General features: G+C 39.3%; 1 protein-coding gene across 8 annotated transcripts in view; it reads left to right on the forward strand.

Moving 5' to 3' along the window:
- TMTC1 (transmembrane O-mannosyltransferase targeting cadherins 1) overlaps positions 1-18,939 on the forward strand; it is a 309,327-nt gene that overhangs the window by 202,272 nt on the left and 88,116 nt on the right. For all 8 annotated transcript variants that reach the window (XM_035255934.3, XM_078339007.1, XM_078339008.1 and 5 more), the window contains 2 exons: positions 512-633; positions 15,530-15,697. In XM_035255934.3, the coding sequence (XP_035111825.3) occupies positions 512-633; positions 15,530-15,697 (290 nt within the window). The remainder of the gene's footprint in view (positions 1-511; positions 634-15,529; positions 15,698-18,939) is intronic.

The following is an 18,939-nucleotide window of genomic DNA, read 5'->3' on the forward strand; positions in this document are numbered from 1 at the left end:
CTCCATTGGTGTCCCACATTTTATTAGTATTTGATTTCCTTGATGTTTAACTTTGCTTCTCCTGGTGAAATTTTTAAAGAAAGTACATTGTATTTTGGGAAGATATAATTAGATTATCTGCAGTGCCTTACTGTGTTTGATTTTAGCCAGTTGCTTTGCTCTTTGGAAATGGGCTGTCTGGAAAGACAAGGATTCTGAACGGAGGCAAAACCAAGAAGCAGGGTTGCTGTAAAGCCAGCCCTGAACAACGAGCAGCAGTCACTGATCGTATTGTGCCAATATCCATGTATCTGGGTGGCAAATGTGTGTCAGGGGTACATGTGTGTTGACATGCCAGCCATTTTAGCCTGTCAGCTTTCTCTGTTAAATTCAGCACACCGGTCAAAAGGTTTATATTGGTCTAATTTATTCGTTTCTTTGTTGAGAACCTGCAAATGAAGGAGATGGTTAAATGCTGCCTGAAGTGGAATTAAACAGAATTTAATTTATCCTTCACCGTTGTGTGTTTCAGAGACTGGAGCACAAGGAGGTTTTAGTCGGCTTGTTGTTCCTGGTGTTCCCGTTCATTCCAGCCAGCAACCTCTTCTTCAGGGTGGGTTTTGTGGTGGCGGAGAGAGTCCTTTACATGCCTAGGTAACTATTGCACGTGTTTTCTCTGACGAGACCTGCACTCTGTTACATTCATAGTTCCAGAGAGACAGTCTTTTGTGTGTAGACCATTAGATCCTCATGGGACAAGGGAGGTTATTACCTCAGCTTTAAAAACAGCTACACAGAAGGCTGGATGAAAGCAGGTGTGCACACATGTACTCTTGCTTACAGTGGTTTAACCTCAGTTGCAAACTTTATACTTTAAATGGGAAATATTGACTTGAGTATATTCAGGATTTTAGTAGTAATTATTTATCACTACATCTATGTCTACATATGTTTTATTAAACACAATTAGAATACTTTTCTAGAAATAGTTTTTGACTTGCATAAAAGTATTATGTTCAGTAGCATGACTGTAATTAACTTCTTTCTTTCACTCTTTTTTCTTCGATTTAGAAATGGAAGCAATCTCAAGAAAATTTATCCTTGAGGAAAGAGAAAATGATCTAAAAATTAGAAAGGACATTCAAATGTGTGTGGTTACATGATGCCACTTAGCTCTGAATGTTTGCCCTGTGCTGAGGCTTGTCCGTGCTCGTCTTACTCAAACATGTTTGTTCCAAGGCCACTTTTCTTTTCAGATGCTTGAAAATGTCTGAATCAGGAGACCAAGCCTTGGTTCTGCCATATATTGGTTGAGTGACCTTGAACAAGGCGCAAAATGTTTTTTGCGCCCAGATTTTCTCATTTTTATAATAGAGGTTTTAGTAAACTTGCTAAAATTAACATTTGGGTTTATGATATTGACTTTTAGAAAAGTTCATTCTTTTGTAAGTATGAACTTTCCTAAAAGGTGCTGTCATAAACCAAAATGTTATGAGGAAATGAGTATTTTTTATGATATTATACTAGAAATTTTAAAACACATAGATTTAGAAATGAATTTCATAATCTTTGATTCATTCAAAACAAATACCTAACAGCTTTATTAAGCATTTGCAGCATATGGTTCTGACTTGTTTAAGGGGCAAGGAGCCCTTAATTTGTTTACTGCGTCTTCAGCACAATTTGAGAAGGAGATGAGTGCTTGATGAATCCTACTCAATGAGAACAAAAATACAACATAATTCTTTATATTCTACATGGTTTAAGATGAGAGTTTTGTGAAGACTTGTTACTAATAAGAAATATACCTGTAGTATAGAAGGCCAAAGAGTGGCATCGATCTGTGTTCTGGATATGTTTTTGCTTAGACCAGTCGAATATATCTTAGCTTTTCTTTGTAGTACTGATGATTCCAAATGGAATCATTCTTCATTTGATATTCATAGAGCCCCTCTGGCATAAATGCTCTATTAAAATCTAAAGCTACAAAAGTTAGTGAATCTCAGTGTCTAGCCTCAACGAGTTAACTGCAGATTAACAAAATTGAATCTCTCATATTAAGCATTTAATAGGTCCTAATATTTTATAAATACTATTGTGTTATAATCAATAATGCTATTTTATCATTAATTGCATCAAAACTTTTGTTGCATTTTTTGTTATATTTCAGTCACTATGCTAAGTATGTTATATTATGTCAATTAATTCACACTGTAGTAGTGGGTCACATCCTGCCCTGAATTCACAGGGCCTGCATTCAAATTCTTATTTAAATATGATCTTGATTCCTCTCTCAGCTGTATAAAATGTGGATAGTAATAGCACCCAACTCAATGACATATTGTGATCATTAAATGAAACAATTATAGGACCAGTAGTGATGGCTCATGCCCCAGCACTTTGGGAGGCCGAGGCAGGGGGATCATTTGAGCCCCGGAGTCTCAGACCAATCTGGGCAACATGGTGAGACCCTGTCTCTACAAAAAATACAAAAAATTAGCCAGGCATGGTGGCACATACCTGTGGTCCTAGCTTCTTGGGAGTCTAAGGTCGGGGATCTCTTGACCACTGGAGACTGAGGATGCAGAGAGCCATGATCATGCCACTGCACTCCAGCCTGGGCGACTGAGCCAGACACTGTCTCAGAAAAAATAAATTTAAAAATATGAGATCATTATATTATAAAACTTAGTGTTTTGTATTATATTTGGTCAATAAACACTTAGTATTTTTATTCTTGATATCAGTTCCCTGAGGTAACTGATAACATTATTGCCATTTTACAAAACTAAACCTGGGCTCTGAGAGGTTAGTTAAGTTACCCCAGCTGGTGTAGCTGGTGAGTGGCAGAGCTGGAACACAGACCCCTGTCTTCTACAGATCTCTTACCTTCCAGGCTGTATGGCTTCCCTGATAGGAATATCTTAATATTCTTCTAAATTACAAAATAAGAAGAAAACCTAAACCTAGTAAAGGACTTTTATCTCAAATCATGTGGTAATCAAGCTTTGATACTTCCAAGAGCCCTAAATCTAGTTCTGCAGGAGCTTGGGGTTCTGGGTGACAAAGATTTGCAAGCTCAGCAAAGTATCATCTAGTTTAGATACAGGAGAATAATTTGTGAGGAAATAAAGGCAGAGTATAGGGCTGGAATTTTTACCTAGAGGTTAAAATTGGATTATTCTGTAAGAGCCCTTAGGTAAATGTTATGGAAGCTCATAGTATTGTCACCAACCCTTTGTGGGTATTTTATTGTAAGGGATTCCTCTTGCGCAGGTGGATATGTCCTGCAACCCCCAGGGTCATGCCAGCTCCGGCTCTTCCCAGGCTGCCAAATCTTAAATAGACCTTTCGATGACCCAGTTTTATTTTTTCCTAAGAAGAAAGTACCCTTTTTCCTCTAGGAATAAGATGATTTGGGTTAAAATAAAAGTGCTGACTACAAAGAAAGCATCAATATTACCAACAGCAAGTGCCTGCCTCATGGAACCAATCTCGGTTTTGCTTTGTTTGCCAAATTCAGAAGGAGGCACCCCAAATAAATTTCAGTAAATTAGTCTTCATTAAAAAGATGACTGTTTTTTTTTTTCCCCAAGTTTCTACATCTGTACCTGACAGCATTGTCACTAAATCATGTTTTTCTGAGTGTTTCTCTTTACTGACTAGTGAATACTGGACTAACATATATCATCACTGTGCCCAGCCAAGCTACTTCCCCCTCCAGAGATGCCATCTCAGCAGCCGCCAGAGTCACCCAGGCAGAGGGTGGAGGTGCTTTCCTACCCCAGAGGTGGTCCAGAGGCTGATGAAAGGGTTAGATCACTCAGCCAGGTTCACAGTCCTGACCTCATTTGAGAGTTTAACTTAGATTTGGGAAGACTGACACAGGAGGAAGCTTAGGAATATTTGAATGGGATGCTATACCTCTAATGAATCCGTCTTTCTTTACACTCATCATTGTAACTAATACTGAAAGGGAGCTGTGTTCCTTATGGCCCTGGATTCTACTGGTATCTAAAACTGTACAATTGAGGTGGTACAGGTTGAGTTAAAAATTAAAGTCTGGGTAAGGAAACTTCTGTGTTATGGCTTTAGAGAGTCTCTTATGACTTCATCAAAGCCATTTTATAAATAAAAAGTTTTCTTTGAAAATGGGGGACTAGGAAAAGATTTTTACCTACCAGTGATGAGCAGCCCCTGTCTCAATGGAGAATGGCAAATAGTTGAGCTAAGAGCTTCTAAAGTCTTCCCCAGAGCAACGGAGGAGTTTGCAGATGCTGCAGGCATCCCGCGAATGCCTGTTCCGTTTAATAAACCTACATATACACTTTGAGAATGGTAAGAACGTTCTAAATCTTTTTTTTAACCCAGGTATTACATCTTCATGAATCTCCTTCCATCCTAACCTTGACAAGAAACAGCCATTTCCCATAGCATTAGTATCCAGGCTCTTTGAGAGAATATATATATATATATATATGTGTGTGTGTGTGTGTGTGTGTGTGTGTGTGTGTGTGTGTGTGTATATTAGAAATATATATATATATTGTACTCAATGACATCCTGAAAATACAGATCATCACTTTGATGCAAAAGCTCTGTGTTGTTTCAGAACCTTTAGTGAACAATAAGAAAATGAAATCAAAACTCAATTGGTAATCTTTCTGAAGAATATGAATTTCCACTCATCAAATGTTTGTTTCAAGCTATTATGAAGCCAAATCCTAGCTTTAGATGTTCACACATGAATGTCACAGAAGTCATGTCCAGCCTCACTGAAAGCCTGGGTGAGTCTCTTCAATCCCAGGGGGCTGATTTGACCATTTCACAAGAAAAGTGCAGGGTGAGTCAGATCAACAGTGCTCTGTTATCCTCTGCCTTTATGCCTAACAATGAACAAGCCACTTAAATCTTATGGCTTATGTTTCTCCATCCTAACCCAGAAAAGGTGTGAAATATCACCTTCTTCTCATTTGCACTTTGAAATATGTGGATAAAAGGGACAGAAATAGGCTATCTGCTTAGCACTGCGTTGCTTTAGGGTCAGAGTTTACCACCAAAAGAAACTGGAATAATCTTTTCTTCTGGTGACGAAGCCAGTTTTGTGGATCTCCTTTTTGAACAGGCAAGAGAGTTTGGGGCTGAAATCATTCTTTTATAGAAATTTTGATCTTTTATTTTTTTTCTCAACAGAAGTATATAATTTCATGGCTATCTTTTTTGTATTTTATAGAAACTACATTAAATTGCTATGATGAACTAAAATGTCTTAGAATTGATGAAGCAGAAGTAGTTGATGATAGCTCTCACATAAAGTTACAGAAAGTGACTGAATATTCATTCACAGGCCGGATTGAGGATGGTTTATTCATTTCAGTGCCAGAGAGCAAATTCCTGTGCTACTGTAGGAAAACTTGGATGAGCAGAGAGAGGAAATGAATGAATGGGAATAAGTGAAGGCAAAAACAGTATTTTGGGATACAACTGATCAAGAATGACTGAGAAAGAAATATAAGGCTTCCACATTGGAAAGGAAGAAGTTCAATTCTATTTGTTTGCAGACAACAAACATACAATTATTAAACTTATATATGTAGGAAACCCTGAAAACTGCCCCAAAAAACAGAACTAATAAATGAATTCATCAAAGTTGCAGGATACAAAATTAACATACAAAAATCAGTAGCTACTCTATACTAACAACAAACTGTCTAAAAAAGAATACGGTCCCATTTGCAATAGCTAAAAAAAAAAGTAATAAATTTAACCAAGGAAGTAAAAGAGCTCTATACTGAAAGCTACAAAACATCAATGAAAGAAATTGAAGAAATAAAATTTGATGAAAAAATTCTGTGAGAAATAAAATTTTTTGAAAAATAATATTCAATGAAAGAATAAAACTGGAAAGATATCCTGTGTTCATGGATTTGAAATTCTCATAGTACAATACAGTAGAGGGGCAGAAAAACAACATAGTGAGCCAGTCATTGAGCCAGTCAACTAAACTCTTAGGAGAAAGGTTGATGTGCAGTTTTCAGGTAAAAGTTTGATGCACCAGCTTTGTGAGGATGTGTGTGCTTATGTATAAGTAGACATATGTGTTGGCTAAATAACTCAAGTCCACTCAATTATTCTTTAGTTTCAGCCATGAATCCATTCTTTATGCATTTTTATTATGGTCATCTTAAAACAACATGATTCTTTTTTCACAGCAAAAGATGAAAGGAGAGGGGGAAAGGCTGTGCATTTTTATACTAGGGAACAGTGATGTGGGAGCACCATGTGATCTGAAGACAAAGAATGAAATAAAACTTAAGGATACCATTGGAAGGGAATCTGTAGCAAAATGCAAAGTTCATGTAATGAAAAGTAAAGAAGTCAGCCAGGTATGGCAGTTCACACCTGTAATCCCAGCACTTTAGGAGGCCGAGGCAGGTGGATCACTTAAGGTCAGGAGTTTGATACCAGCTTGGCCAACATGAAAAACCCTGTCTCTACTAAAAATACAAAAACTACCTGGGCGTGGTGGCACATGCCTGTAATCACAGCTACTTGGGAGGTTGAGGCAGGAGAATTGCTTGAACCTGGGAGGAGGAAGTTGTAGGGAGCTGAGACAGTGCCATTGCACTCCAGCCTGGGCAACAGAATGAGACTCCATCTCAAAAAAAAAAAAAAAAAAACAGAAATGAAAAGGAAACTAAAAAAGTCCTTTTAAAAAATCTCAGTGACGTATTCTGATTCTCTTAAATATGGTATCTTCCATGTTACTCACCACAATGTAAAGAAAGGCTGAGTCTGTCAAATTTATGCTATTTGTCCCCATGCCTCCAGTCTTCAGTGGGACAAGGCCTTAGTGTCAAAAAGTCAAAGACTCTCTGCTGGTTTATTAACCTACGTAGGGGTTCAAAAGTTGATTTAAGTTCTACCTCAGAATACCATAGGATAAGACTAGAAAGATTTTATCTTGAATGTGTGTGTGCCCTTTCTCTTGCTGTGGCAGCATTGACTGCTCTGTCCAGCCATTTGGGACCTGAAGACAGAAGATGGTGTGAGAGCTAGGAGTTAAGTCTTGTCCAGAGAAGGCTGCTCTCGAGGGCAGCGCCCAGGAAGGGAGGGACCTGGGGCTGCACCAGATTCCTCTTGTGCAGGTAGATATGTCCTGCAACCCCCAGTCATCAAGGGCTGTGAAGCAGTGCTATGGGAAGGTCGTGACCAGGAAGGGAAGCAGGAGGACTTTGCTGAGGGACTCTACTAAATGTTTAATAAAAGCAGAGATTGTAGATCACAGACAAATATAATATTAGAACAGAACAATGGTTAGAATGAAGTGAGCAGAGAGTAGGTCAAGGTGCCTATGGGGCTGAAGATCCACTGGCCAAGGTGTTGTGCTCAATCAGTTGTGCTGGGCCAAGGGTACAAAGCACAGAGAAGTTTGAATAATTATTGGACTGGAATTCTGCCCTTAATATTACCAAACTCTGTTAGTTACAAAAGATGAATCTTTGTGTCTGTTAAGCCCTTAAAGGTGAATAGCAAATGTCTTGGAAATCAGGATTTGAAAGTAAAATTTTCTATAAAGCAGAATTTAGATTCAGATGAGACGAAATACAATAATATATGTGAGAAATGTTATAAGCTATGCCAAGTCATTCATTGCAAGTCATGATTTCAATCTGCCCTGTACAAATGAGGAGATTGGGTGAATCAAAGTCAAAGGAAATCAAAGAAACATAAGTGTAGGCCTCTCTTTTCTCTTCCTCTGTAGTTCTACACACCTCTTTATTTCTTTTCTAGCCTTATGTGTTCAAAAGTGAGCAACTTGAAAGTGAACAAACCTAGCACTTAGTAAGTTAGCATTCTGCAACACCATGTTGAAGGAGGTTGTGAAATGTGCCTCTGTGGGTGGAAGAGAGAGACTCAATTGCAAGTGCCACACACCCAGTGCCCTACCAAGTGGGCTGTGACTTTGCAGGAATGTGGGTGGACCTAAGTATTGCCATTTTAGCCTCTTGTTCATCAAGGTCCTTTGTTGTTATCGATGAATTTCTTTCTTTCCTTTTCTCTTAATAATGTTCGAGAATGCATCTCAAACCAGACTCCTTATGCAGATTATAGTAATCTTAACAAATCCTACTTACTCTTTTAGCAAACTTCTTTGTCTTGCTCACATCAGGGTTATGTATCTGTGTTTTCTTATAATACTCAGCATGGTAGATGTTGGTTACAGAAAGTATTGTGGGGAGTTAAAGAACAATGGACACATGATGAGGCCTATGCCTATGCGGTCGGGTCTGTATTAATTCATGAGAACAGAGGAGAGGAGGGCAACAAATAGCACATTACCCAGTATGCCTTTGCTTCCAAAGTGGAGATGCTGGACTCTCAAATATACTTGTATGTGGAAGAAGAAATGATAGAACTCAGATTCTCAAGATGAGCAGACAAAGTGGTTTTTCTAATTTTTTAGAGGCAGTTTTAGAGTCACTTAGCTTTAGCCAAAGGCCTTCCAAGCCTAGATGAAAATTTATTAATAGTTGAGACTACTCGAATCAGGCTGGGGGAAAGAAGCCAGTCCTAGAGTAAAGGCACCGAAACAGCCAGGCCCTGAATATGAACAGTTCTGCTGACAAACGGTCATGGGTCTTATCTTCAAGCTCAACTTGGATTGATTGACTTTTAAGTTCACCTTTGTTTCCGTGTTAGTTTCTCATACTTTCAACCACAGTGGTTCAACTATGCTTATGAAGCTGCTCCTGCTATGTTTTAGTTGCTTGGGGTTCAGCATGGGAGGCTAGGGAAATACACAGAAATATCTTTGGGGATTCTTTTCTTGGAATATGAATAGAAGATTCTCGCTTGCCAATATATTTATTCTTCTGGAAAATTTCCTCAACCATTGAGTGTGTGAGACAAAGAATGAGGGGGAAAGTGGGAACCCTAATCAGATTGGAATGAAACTAATTAGGAGTAGGTTTCACTTAGACTCTCTGAAATTGGGAATTCTTTAAAAGAATATAATGGTAAGATTGCCTCTGTCTTGTATTAGTAATGCTATTTATAGATATTCTTAGTGGGTTATTACAGCTCGTGGACAAATTAAAAGGTAGAATTTCAGTTCCACTTAGTAACAGAAAGATACTCTTTGTTACTTGTAATTAAACAGAAAATGAAGCCATAGCAAATATCATAAAATGTCTGGGCCAGAGGTAGAAAGCTGTCATTTTTCCACTTCTGTGAATTCTGCTGTAAATGTGAATGGGCAGTGTTGTTGTTTATTGTAAATCACTTAAAAGCTTCTGGATGAGTTTCAGGAAAGTACATTTGTACTAACTATTAGGCAATGATGTGCTGCTAACAAAGTTCCCAAATAACAGATTTAAAGCATTTGTTATTCTATTGGGAAAGGACAAACATTGGCGGTTTGTATTTTCTGTTAAATTCTCTTTGAAAGTGCATCATAAAAGCAGAAGGAGAAATGCAGGTGTTTTTGGTTGTTTCAGTGCTGCATGCCTAGCAGCTTGTCAATAAAATCAAAACTGGAGATAGCAGCAACCTGTGAAGGAGAGAGGTGTCTTTGTATGTCAGATCACTGCATTCTCAAACGTGCTTTGAAAATGCATCTTAGTACTGAGCTAAACCACACAGTCAGCAGCCTGAGTTTGGCTTTGGGCTCTCCAGGTTATGATTTTGTGAAGTGTCAGTGTTTCTACTGGCTCTTTTGTGCGTGGCGTGATGGTCTCTGATCAGCATCCCAGAACCTCCTTCACCAGACTGACCAGAGACTCTGGTTTCATCTCCACGAAGGCCAGAAAAGCTTGTCATTTCTCTCTGGCTTGACTTCCCACTTTCAAAAGGAGGCGTTGTCCTGCCCCTAGCGATGGAGAGAGTGTTTCTCTCCCCAGCTGCTGAGATCTGCATTCAAGCAGATGTTGAAAGATGAAGTTTCAAAGTGGAGAAACATCTCGATCTCTATGATATTTGTGTCAGATTTTTAAGAATGTGATACTCTCGAAGAAATTTGCAAACCTAAGTAGAGATTATTTTATATGGCTTAACATTTCTTTAAACCATATGTCAATATAAGGATATTTGATTTAAAACGTTTTCATGTTACTTGATACAGGTGCTAACTGAAAAGGAATGTGTTATTCTTCATTCTGGTTATAGCAAGGATCTGCAAACTATTGTCAACCTAAGAGGAAGAAGCTGAGGCAAAATGAATAAAGTAGAGTTTATTTGGGCCAAGGCTGAGGATCCCAACCCAGCAGAATAGATTCAAATTGCCCTGAATTTACACACTCCAATTAGCAGCAGTTACAAGTGTATTTTTAAAGGCAAAAGGGGGGACAGGGAGTGGGCTGATACAAAGTTCTTTGTCAGGAATTCTCATTGATTTACAATGAATAACATTTGATTAGTGATTGGCTATCCATTGTTAAGCTGTAGGGTGTGGGTTATAGTATCTTGTGTGATGTTATTAGGTTACTTTATAGCCACTTGCGGCAATAACAAGCAGTTTCAAAAGGTGAATATACAGCTTAAAAAGGAAGATAGGATGTGATTGTAGTCTCATTTTAATGCCTCTCTGGGCCTGATAATTAAAAGGACTTAATTCCTCAGATTAAAGGGTTTTGGTTTTTTTTTTTTTTTCTTTCTTACAATATATGGTGCATGAGCCAAATGTTCACTGCCTGTTTTTATAGGTAAATTTTACTGGTATACATTCTTGCTCATTTGTTTACATGGTGTAGATGGCTGTTTTCGTGCTACAAAGACAGAGTTGAATACTAACAGCAAAGACTACATGGGCTGAAAAGCCTGAATTATTACTGTCTGGCCCTTGACAGAAAACGTTTGCCAATCACTAGAATATAGCATGTTGCAGATATTAGGAGACCAGAGAGACCAATGGGTGAAATGGGAGGATTTTACTTAGATACATCAATTTAGTGGATTCGCATTTGAAAACTGAGCAAATGACAAAGAAAATAGGGTACCTTTTATACACCTAGGATAATGCAGCAGTGAAGCCAGAACAAAGAACAGTTAATTAATTTGTAACATGTTTTGTGATGTACTTTGCATTTGAAAAGTAACATCTTGAGAAACACATTCCAGTTTTTATTTGCTATGTAGGTTTTATTTGCAGCAGGTCAGCAAGAAAAACGGGAATTTTTAGAGGCCTGGGAACTTTGCTAAGAATGTGGGGAGGATAGATGAGAGTTAAATGGTTGGCAGGAAGATAGTTTAATATTTTGCCCTAAACAGAGCTGGGGAGGGATTATTTTAAATAGCACACAACACAGCGAACTTTACTTCATTATATAGTAACTACAATTATAAGATTTTGTTTTACTATTATTACTATTATTTTTCTTCTTCAAGCACAGCATTAGGGCACCAAGCCTCCAGATCTGACCCTATTCCTAGCTTCTGGGGCTGTGGGCAAGTTACTCATCTCTTCTAAGCTTTAGTTTTCTCATTCATTTATGAAATGGAGGATACTGAGGATTAAAATTTTTAAATAGATAAGATATTTGAAACCAGTACCATCCTTGCCCCGGGCCCTAAAGATATTGTGGACAGGCTCATACAAAGCATTTAGCACAGTGCCTACCACACAGGAAGTGGTCACTAGACACACAAACATATAATGCAGCTAAAAATTTGCATTGTTGCCTTCATTATTCTTCTGCCACTTTGTGGCCATTGCTTCGGAGTTGTTGGAATCCCAGTGTTCTCCTTCCCCTTTGTTATAAGTAAAATTTCAATGCCGCAAAAGAAATAGCACTCAAAGATAAATTCTCTCAGCAAGGCAGTTTACTTCTCTAGAAGGGTACGGCTCATGGATGGAGCAATGGTGGCCACACGGTTGGACAAGCAGGGAGGAGGTACTTGTGCCTGATGGGGGTCATCCCTACTGCTGTGTTGTTCCCCTGCTGGCTAGGGTTAGACTGCACAAGCTAGACTAATCCCAATTGACTATTTTAAAGAGAGCAGGGGTCCAAGCTGGAGTGGTAGGGTGGGTGTTTTGGTGGGAAGGACGCTTATGGGCAGGTCAGAGCAGATAGCCAAATCTTTAACCTAGGTCAAAGAAGGTGACCAGAGCAGGTGACTGGAGCAGGTGACCAGGATGAGTCAGGATGGAGCCAGTGGCCGAAGAACAGATGTGAACTACTGATTAGAACTGATGGAGAAGGTTGTTTATTGGAATTGCAAGGATGTTAAACTTTAAAATAAAGGATTAAAGAATAAGAGAGCTGAATTTACTGACATACTGATTCTTTTAAGAGAAATTTAGGGCTCACTGTAACACCTTTGTTCTGCCAGATGGTAGCTCTGTTCCTACAAGGAGGCAAAAAATGACTATTGAGATGTCATGAATGCTGTAGTCAGGAAGAAAGTAGGTGATACTGTGTGATGAGGTGTTAGGAACACAGGAATCAGCTGGCCAAGTCAAATCCCCTGCAGCAGGACAGCACATGGAGTGTGGGCTCTGGAGTCTGAAATTCCTGGGTTTATATCTTTGCCCTATTATTTACTAGATGGATGACCTGTAAACCAAAAAGTATCTGAGCCAGATCTCAATCAATTTGGAGGTTTATTTTGCCAAGATGAAGGACATGCCTGGAAGAAAGGAACATGGAATCACAGAAACAATCTGCAGTCCGCACCTTTCTCCAAAGATGATTTTGAATTCGTAGTATTTAAAGGGGAAAAAGTAGACTGGAGGGGAAAGTGGGACTCTATGGTCACATGACTGAATCCACATGTTGGCAGAGAAATGAAGCAGGTAGGGGAAAAGTCAGTTATGTATTCTTCTCATGCTCAGTACATCAGCACTTTACGTAAGATAAGGTGAAGCGAGAGTAGCTGTCTGTGGAGATAGTTAAGCCTTTATCTGTAGCTAACTGCTTAGGAACAAAAAGAAAGGTAGTTTCTTGCATGATTCAGCTTTGAACTTTATTTTTTTTTCCCTTTTGGCATAGCGAATTGAGGTCCCAAGATCTAACAGTATCATAGACTTAATTGAGCAAGCCAGTTAATCTTCCTTTTCTTTAGTGTTTTCATGGGTTCACCATTAATGAAGGTGATCCATAGGGTTGTAAGGACGTATTGAAATCAAATATATAAAGTGCTTGGCACAGAGGACAGGCCCCACAACTGTTAGCTGTTAGTGGTGTTGCTGTGTAGGCAGGAGTGGAGAAAGAGCTGGCATTGGAGATGTGGGTATTGGTGTGCCACGTTCCTATGCATTTCAGGTCTTCTTCAAATGTCAGTGAAGATTTCTGTGACCACCCACATTAAAATCTCAACCTCCTCCTCTCCTTGACTTTTCTCCATGTAACATGCCCTGTTTTTTTCACTTGGTCCCTAGCTATTTTTCCCCACCCATGTGCATTCTGCAAGGATAAGGATTATTGTCTCTTGCTCACTGTTTTGTTCTTGATATCTGTAACAGTGTTAGGTACACAGTTCAATGTTTGTTAAGTATGATGAATGAAAGAACAGAGCCAAGAGGGCTTCATGGAGCACCCTGCTCAGTTTGGGTTGGGAGTGGCTGGGGCTGGAGAAACAGGGGGCAAGCAGCTCATGAACTTGAGCAATTGTGGTCAGACAAGTAAATGACACCAGTAAGGTTAGTTGTACAATATAAATAAGATTTATAGAAAAGCTCCATACCTTTAAGCTTTTATAGAAAAGCCCCATCAATATAAATCAGGTTATAGAAAAGCTCTGTACCTCCAACTCTCATTGAACTAGAGAGTTGTGGAAGTGAGAAGAGGTTTTTGGTTTGGGTTTTATCTCTTACATTAGAGACTCTGTTCTGACAAATGCAAGGCTCTTGCAAGATGTCTGTAGCAATCAAATGCAATGCTTGTGGTAAGGGGAACATGGGTCTCCTTAGCTCAAATCATCCTCCTCAGTGGGAAGTAGGATGTTGACTCTCTTTGGCCAGACAGTGAACCCTAAACTTGATAGAGCTGTGCTAACCGACTTATAGGACTTGAAGAAAGAAATTAGAGTTCCACCTTGCTTCCCAGGGTCTCCCTAGTCAGAAACCTCAGATGTTTCTCTCTTGTTTTTCTGCTATTGATACAGAGAACAGAAGGTGGAGAAAAAGTTTCTTAAGGAGGTGTGTTTAGGAAATGAGAATATTTAGTTGTTTCTATTAACTAGAGCAACCTGATTCACTAGACTGGAGTTGTTTGATTGTGGGGCCTGTGTTTTATTATAAATATATGTTTAGTGCCTAGAATATTGCCAGCAACATAAGATAAAGAATGAATAAATAATAGAACATGTATATGGGCTATATTTACTTGGAGCTGTATTAATACTTCCGATAGTAATAGTTTTAATATAGGATGTCTTTACACAAGCTTGCTTCTTTCTTAAGATAGTCTGTAATAATTTGTGGTTATTGTTTTTGGAAAGAATCACACCTGTAATCTTAGTACTTAGGAAGGCCAAGGATCACTTTAACCCAAGAGTTTGAGTCCAGCTTGGGAAATATAGTGAAACCTCATCTCTACAGAAAAATACAAAAATTAGTTGGGTGTAAGTTGGCAAATGCCTATATTCCCAACTACTGGGGAGGCTAAGGAGAGAGGATCCCTTGAGCCCAGAAGGTTGAGGCTGCAGTGAGCCATGATCATGCAGTGAGCCCCCACCATATTCCAGCCTGGGAGACAAAGTGAGACCCTGTCTCGAAAAAGAAAAAAAAAAATCAGATTTCAACTAAAATACACATATCAATAATGGGTACACATATAGAACTAGAAGCTTATATTCTTCTACGTCCAAGTGGCAGGCAGGAAATATCTCTTTGGGAGCAGAGATGATGTGAGGGACCATGTAGCACCAACCAAAAGCTTTTAGAGACGTAATGCTGATATGCAAAGTGCTACTCAGATAACACGTGAACCCTGTGTCTACCGGTGAAGCTAGCATGTCAATACAGCTTGTCTGCAATGAGGTCCAAGTTGTGAAGTTCAGTAGTCGCCCTGTGGGTAGATTTTCCAAAGTGTAAGGGCTTCAGCTGGCCCTGGATACAGAGAACAGTCCTCCTGGGTGACCAGCATTTCTTCCAGGACCTGACACGGAGCTTTCAGACACGGTCCCTGCAAAGCTATGATGTGATCTGCTGGAGCAAGACTCCAAATTTGGACACATGGTGCCAATAGGGTTATACAATGACGGTGACATGAGGGAGTTTGGATCAGAGAATCCATTCAGGACCCCAGACTTATATGTGGGACTTCGCATGATGCCTGAGCCGCTGAAATCCAGGGCACTTTGGGCCTGCAAGATGACTCTATCATTCTCTACACTGAAGAAATAGCAAGAAATATTTCTACAAGAAATAGCAAACATGCTAGTGCAGTTCTTTAGAGAACCAGCACGTTAATGTTGTCCGAGACAGGGGAGTCTATATTTGTTTCTCTAGCACAGGACAAGCTTCATTTGAAAGTTACATAGGAGATAATGTTGGCGGGAACCCCTTGCACCCCCAAAGTAATCTTTTTCCTTCCACCCTGTTTTCCAGCATGGGCTACTGCATCCTTTTTGTGCATGGACTGAGCAAGCTCTGCACTTGGCTGAATCGATGTGGGGCCACCTCCCTGATTGCATCCACTGTGTTGCTGCTGTTGCTTTTCTCTTGGAAAACTGTGAAACAGAATGAAATTTGGCTGTCAAGAGAGTCCCTATTCAGGTATGACTAGACAGATAAAAGTAAATATCTTCCTGTTTATTTCTTTGCTTACAAATTGTTTCCAAACAAATGAGGTAACATGGGCCTGGCAGTATTTGCTAAGGAAAATTGTCTATAATAAAGTTTTAAGTGGAAGATGTGATTTTATGTGGGGTTTTAACTTTAGATTTTAAAAATGATATATAAAACTTAACATGAGCATTTAAAAAATTATATATAAGACTTAACATGAGCTCATTTCAAGTGAATTTATGAAAAGAAGGCTCCTGGGAAAGTTTTTGAGTCTGTGAATTCAAATGGAAACAGTTTTAATGATGAGCGGGGCTGTAAAATCCGCTATAAACAAAATGAAACAGATAAGCCTAATTTCATTGTCCAGTCAAGTGCATGCGAAAGTGAGCACATAGCCAGAGGAAATTCAGTACCCTTCTTTAGAATATTCCAGCATGCTACGTCATGATCTGGGACCTAGTTGCTTTATTTTGAACATTCTTTGAGACTGCCACTCATGATGCTGTGTTTCTGGGGCTTAGCCTCACTAAATGCCACAGCCCTGGAGACCTTCACCTGGCTCTCTTGGCTCTGCCACACCTGAAACCCCAACAATATTTGCCCAGTACCCCAGGAATCCCCCGTCTGGGCCTCTTCTAAGCTTCCGTCAATTGACCTAATTGGTCAATTTAGTCAGCATGATTTTTACTTGGCTCCCGGATTAGCTGGTGCACAACACTTATTCTTTGGGGGCAAACGATTGAAGCAAAGTTGGTATCACTTAAGAAAAGGGGAAACTGCTGTAAGACGCTAGGGAAGCACACAGAATTGAAGGGAAGTGAAGAATGCCCATACCCGAGACAGGAAAGCGGCATCTGGATAGTTCGTCTTGAGCACCCTCTCAGAAACAAACAGGTAAACTTAACACCAGTTTTTTGAATCTACACATCAAAGTCCTAGGAAAAGAAAGTTTTCTGGTTGAACATAAGATTAGGTAACATGCCTGCCCCTTATTCCTAGCAGAACACTGAGATGACTGATCTGACCAAGAAGCCCCCTCTGAATTCCATGGAGGGAGTTAAGGCAGGCAGAGCCTCTTGGGATTCCACCCAGCCTTCTCAAAGTGAGACAAAAGGGAATTTCCCAGCAGGAAATCCAAGCACTGCAAGAAGGGGGAGTAGTCTCTGGGCTGCCAAAAACAAATGAACGAGTAAATGAACGAATAAGACAGAGGTTTGCTGAACTCTTGTACTATTTTAAAACAATGTATTTTATTTTGTTTTATATGTTTAAAAATGTTAAGTTGCCAAATAAATACTTGGCAATTTAACATTTTTAAAATATAAAACAAAAAGTCAGTTTGGCATGCATATCCTATTTATTCATTATTACGTATCATTGTGATCGTTGTTATGATCCTTTCAGCATGTATCATAGGAGCTGTTGCAATATAGTGGTTTTTGTGTGGATTTTTTTAATGCATCTTTTTTTGCCACACAGATCTGCAAAATTACTCTTCAGTATCAGATTCTGTTAAGTCTCTGTCATACCCTTTCTATTAAACACGATTCTCACAGACCACAACAGACTCATTTCTTCCTTCTGCCTCATGCTAACTAAGGTCATTCTGTAAACACAGGGGTATTGAAGTTCAGTAATATAACTTCCTCCGAGCCTCTGTTGGCGTAATTTTTTCTTCCTTTCTCTTTCAATAGTCGGAGCTTTTATGAGAAACTTTTAAACAATTCTGCCCTGTGTTAAACCTTTTGCCTGAGTAAAGGTACTAACAGTGGTTGTATTTTCTAATGATGTTGACTGCTTAATCAGAGTAATTTTGGGAATGGATTTTGGCAGGCTTAGTACTCAAACCCTTTACAGCTGATCTCAATGATGTAAAAAAAGAAAGAAAAGATAGTTGATTGGCCTTGCATCTGGAGCTTCTATTCTTTTAGATGGAAGTATGTAGTATCTTATCAACTGATGTCTAAAACACAACCACATATTGCTTAAAGAGATTTTGTAACTGAAGAGGCCTTTAGTGGTCAAATGGAATTTTGTGTAATGTGCGAATCAAAGCTATTGATATTTTTTAGAAATCTTTGCCTATTATCATTTGTCTATGTCCCAAGAAAACTTTTAAGAATCTGAGACTTTAAAAGACTATTAAAACTGTTCTTAGCCAGGCGTGGTGGCACCTACCTGTAAACCCAGCTACTGGGAGGCTGAAGCAGGAGAACTTCTTGACCCCGGGAGGTGGAGGTTGCAGTGAGCTGAGATGGGGCCATTGCACTCCAGCCTGGGCAATAAGAGTGAAACTCTACAAGGCCAGAACAGATGTTTATATGAATTCATTTGTGCTAAGTAATGTTTAAATTAGTCAAACAAACATTTACTGAGAATCCATGAGGCACTCTTAGGTTACTGGTTGAATGTGGGGTCTAGAGTTAGACTTTCAGGCTCTGCTCCAAGTTCTACCATTGAATAGCTGTGTGACCTTAGGCAAGTTACTTAACCACTCTGTGCCTTAGTTTCTTCATTTTACAATCTAGAATACTGGTTTTTGTCTCCTGAGTATAGTATAAGAATAAGATAGTATGTGAAAGACACATAGGACAGTTTCTGCCATGTGGGCAATGCTGTGTAAGGTTTTCAGATTATTGCTGTGCAGTGTGTTCTAGGATGAAGAGAGAGAATGTGCATAGAGGAGCTGGGACTCTGCATGGGAGGCAGACACACGAGCACATTTCATTATACTGTAGTATTAAACTCAGAGCACTATGTAACTACAGGCAGGTGGGTAGTGACTAAGACCAACTCAGGCCGTCAAGGGTCATTCTCTTGCAGGTCTGAGCTGAGTATTAAAAGAGGAATAAAACCTAAATTAGCCATAATGGCCCAAAACAGGAGCTGTCTGAGTTGAGTAAGAAAAATTTGCAATAATTCTAGAGATGGTGATACCCTTGGCAGAGTCCATCTTCCCCCCGTTCCAGAAAATAAACCCATAGACCATTCCTAAAACATATGGCCTCACTGAGACCTCTCTAATTAGCTGAGATGGTTTTGCCTGGCCATTCCATGAGCAATATTACAGAATATCTTAAGATAGAACTTTGCGTTGGAGAAAATACACATTTTGTCAAGCTCTAGCCTTTCCAGCTGAGGCCTCCTTTCACACAAAAGATCCAACTGTGTGATGTATTTTTAGGAGATACAGATAGTGTTCCTGCACAGTTTTATACAGATGCAGTGTT

Source organism: Callithrix jacchus, chromosome 9 (assembly GCF_049354715.1).
Source record: "Callithrix jacchus isolate 240 chromosome 9, calJac240_pri, whole genome shotgun sequence".
Taxonomy (NCBI): domain Eukaryota; kingdom Metazoa; phylum Chordata; class Mammalia; order Primates; family Cebidae; genus Callithrix; species Callithrix jacchus.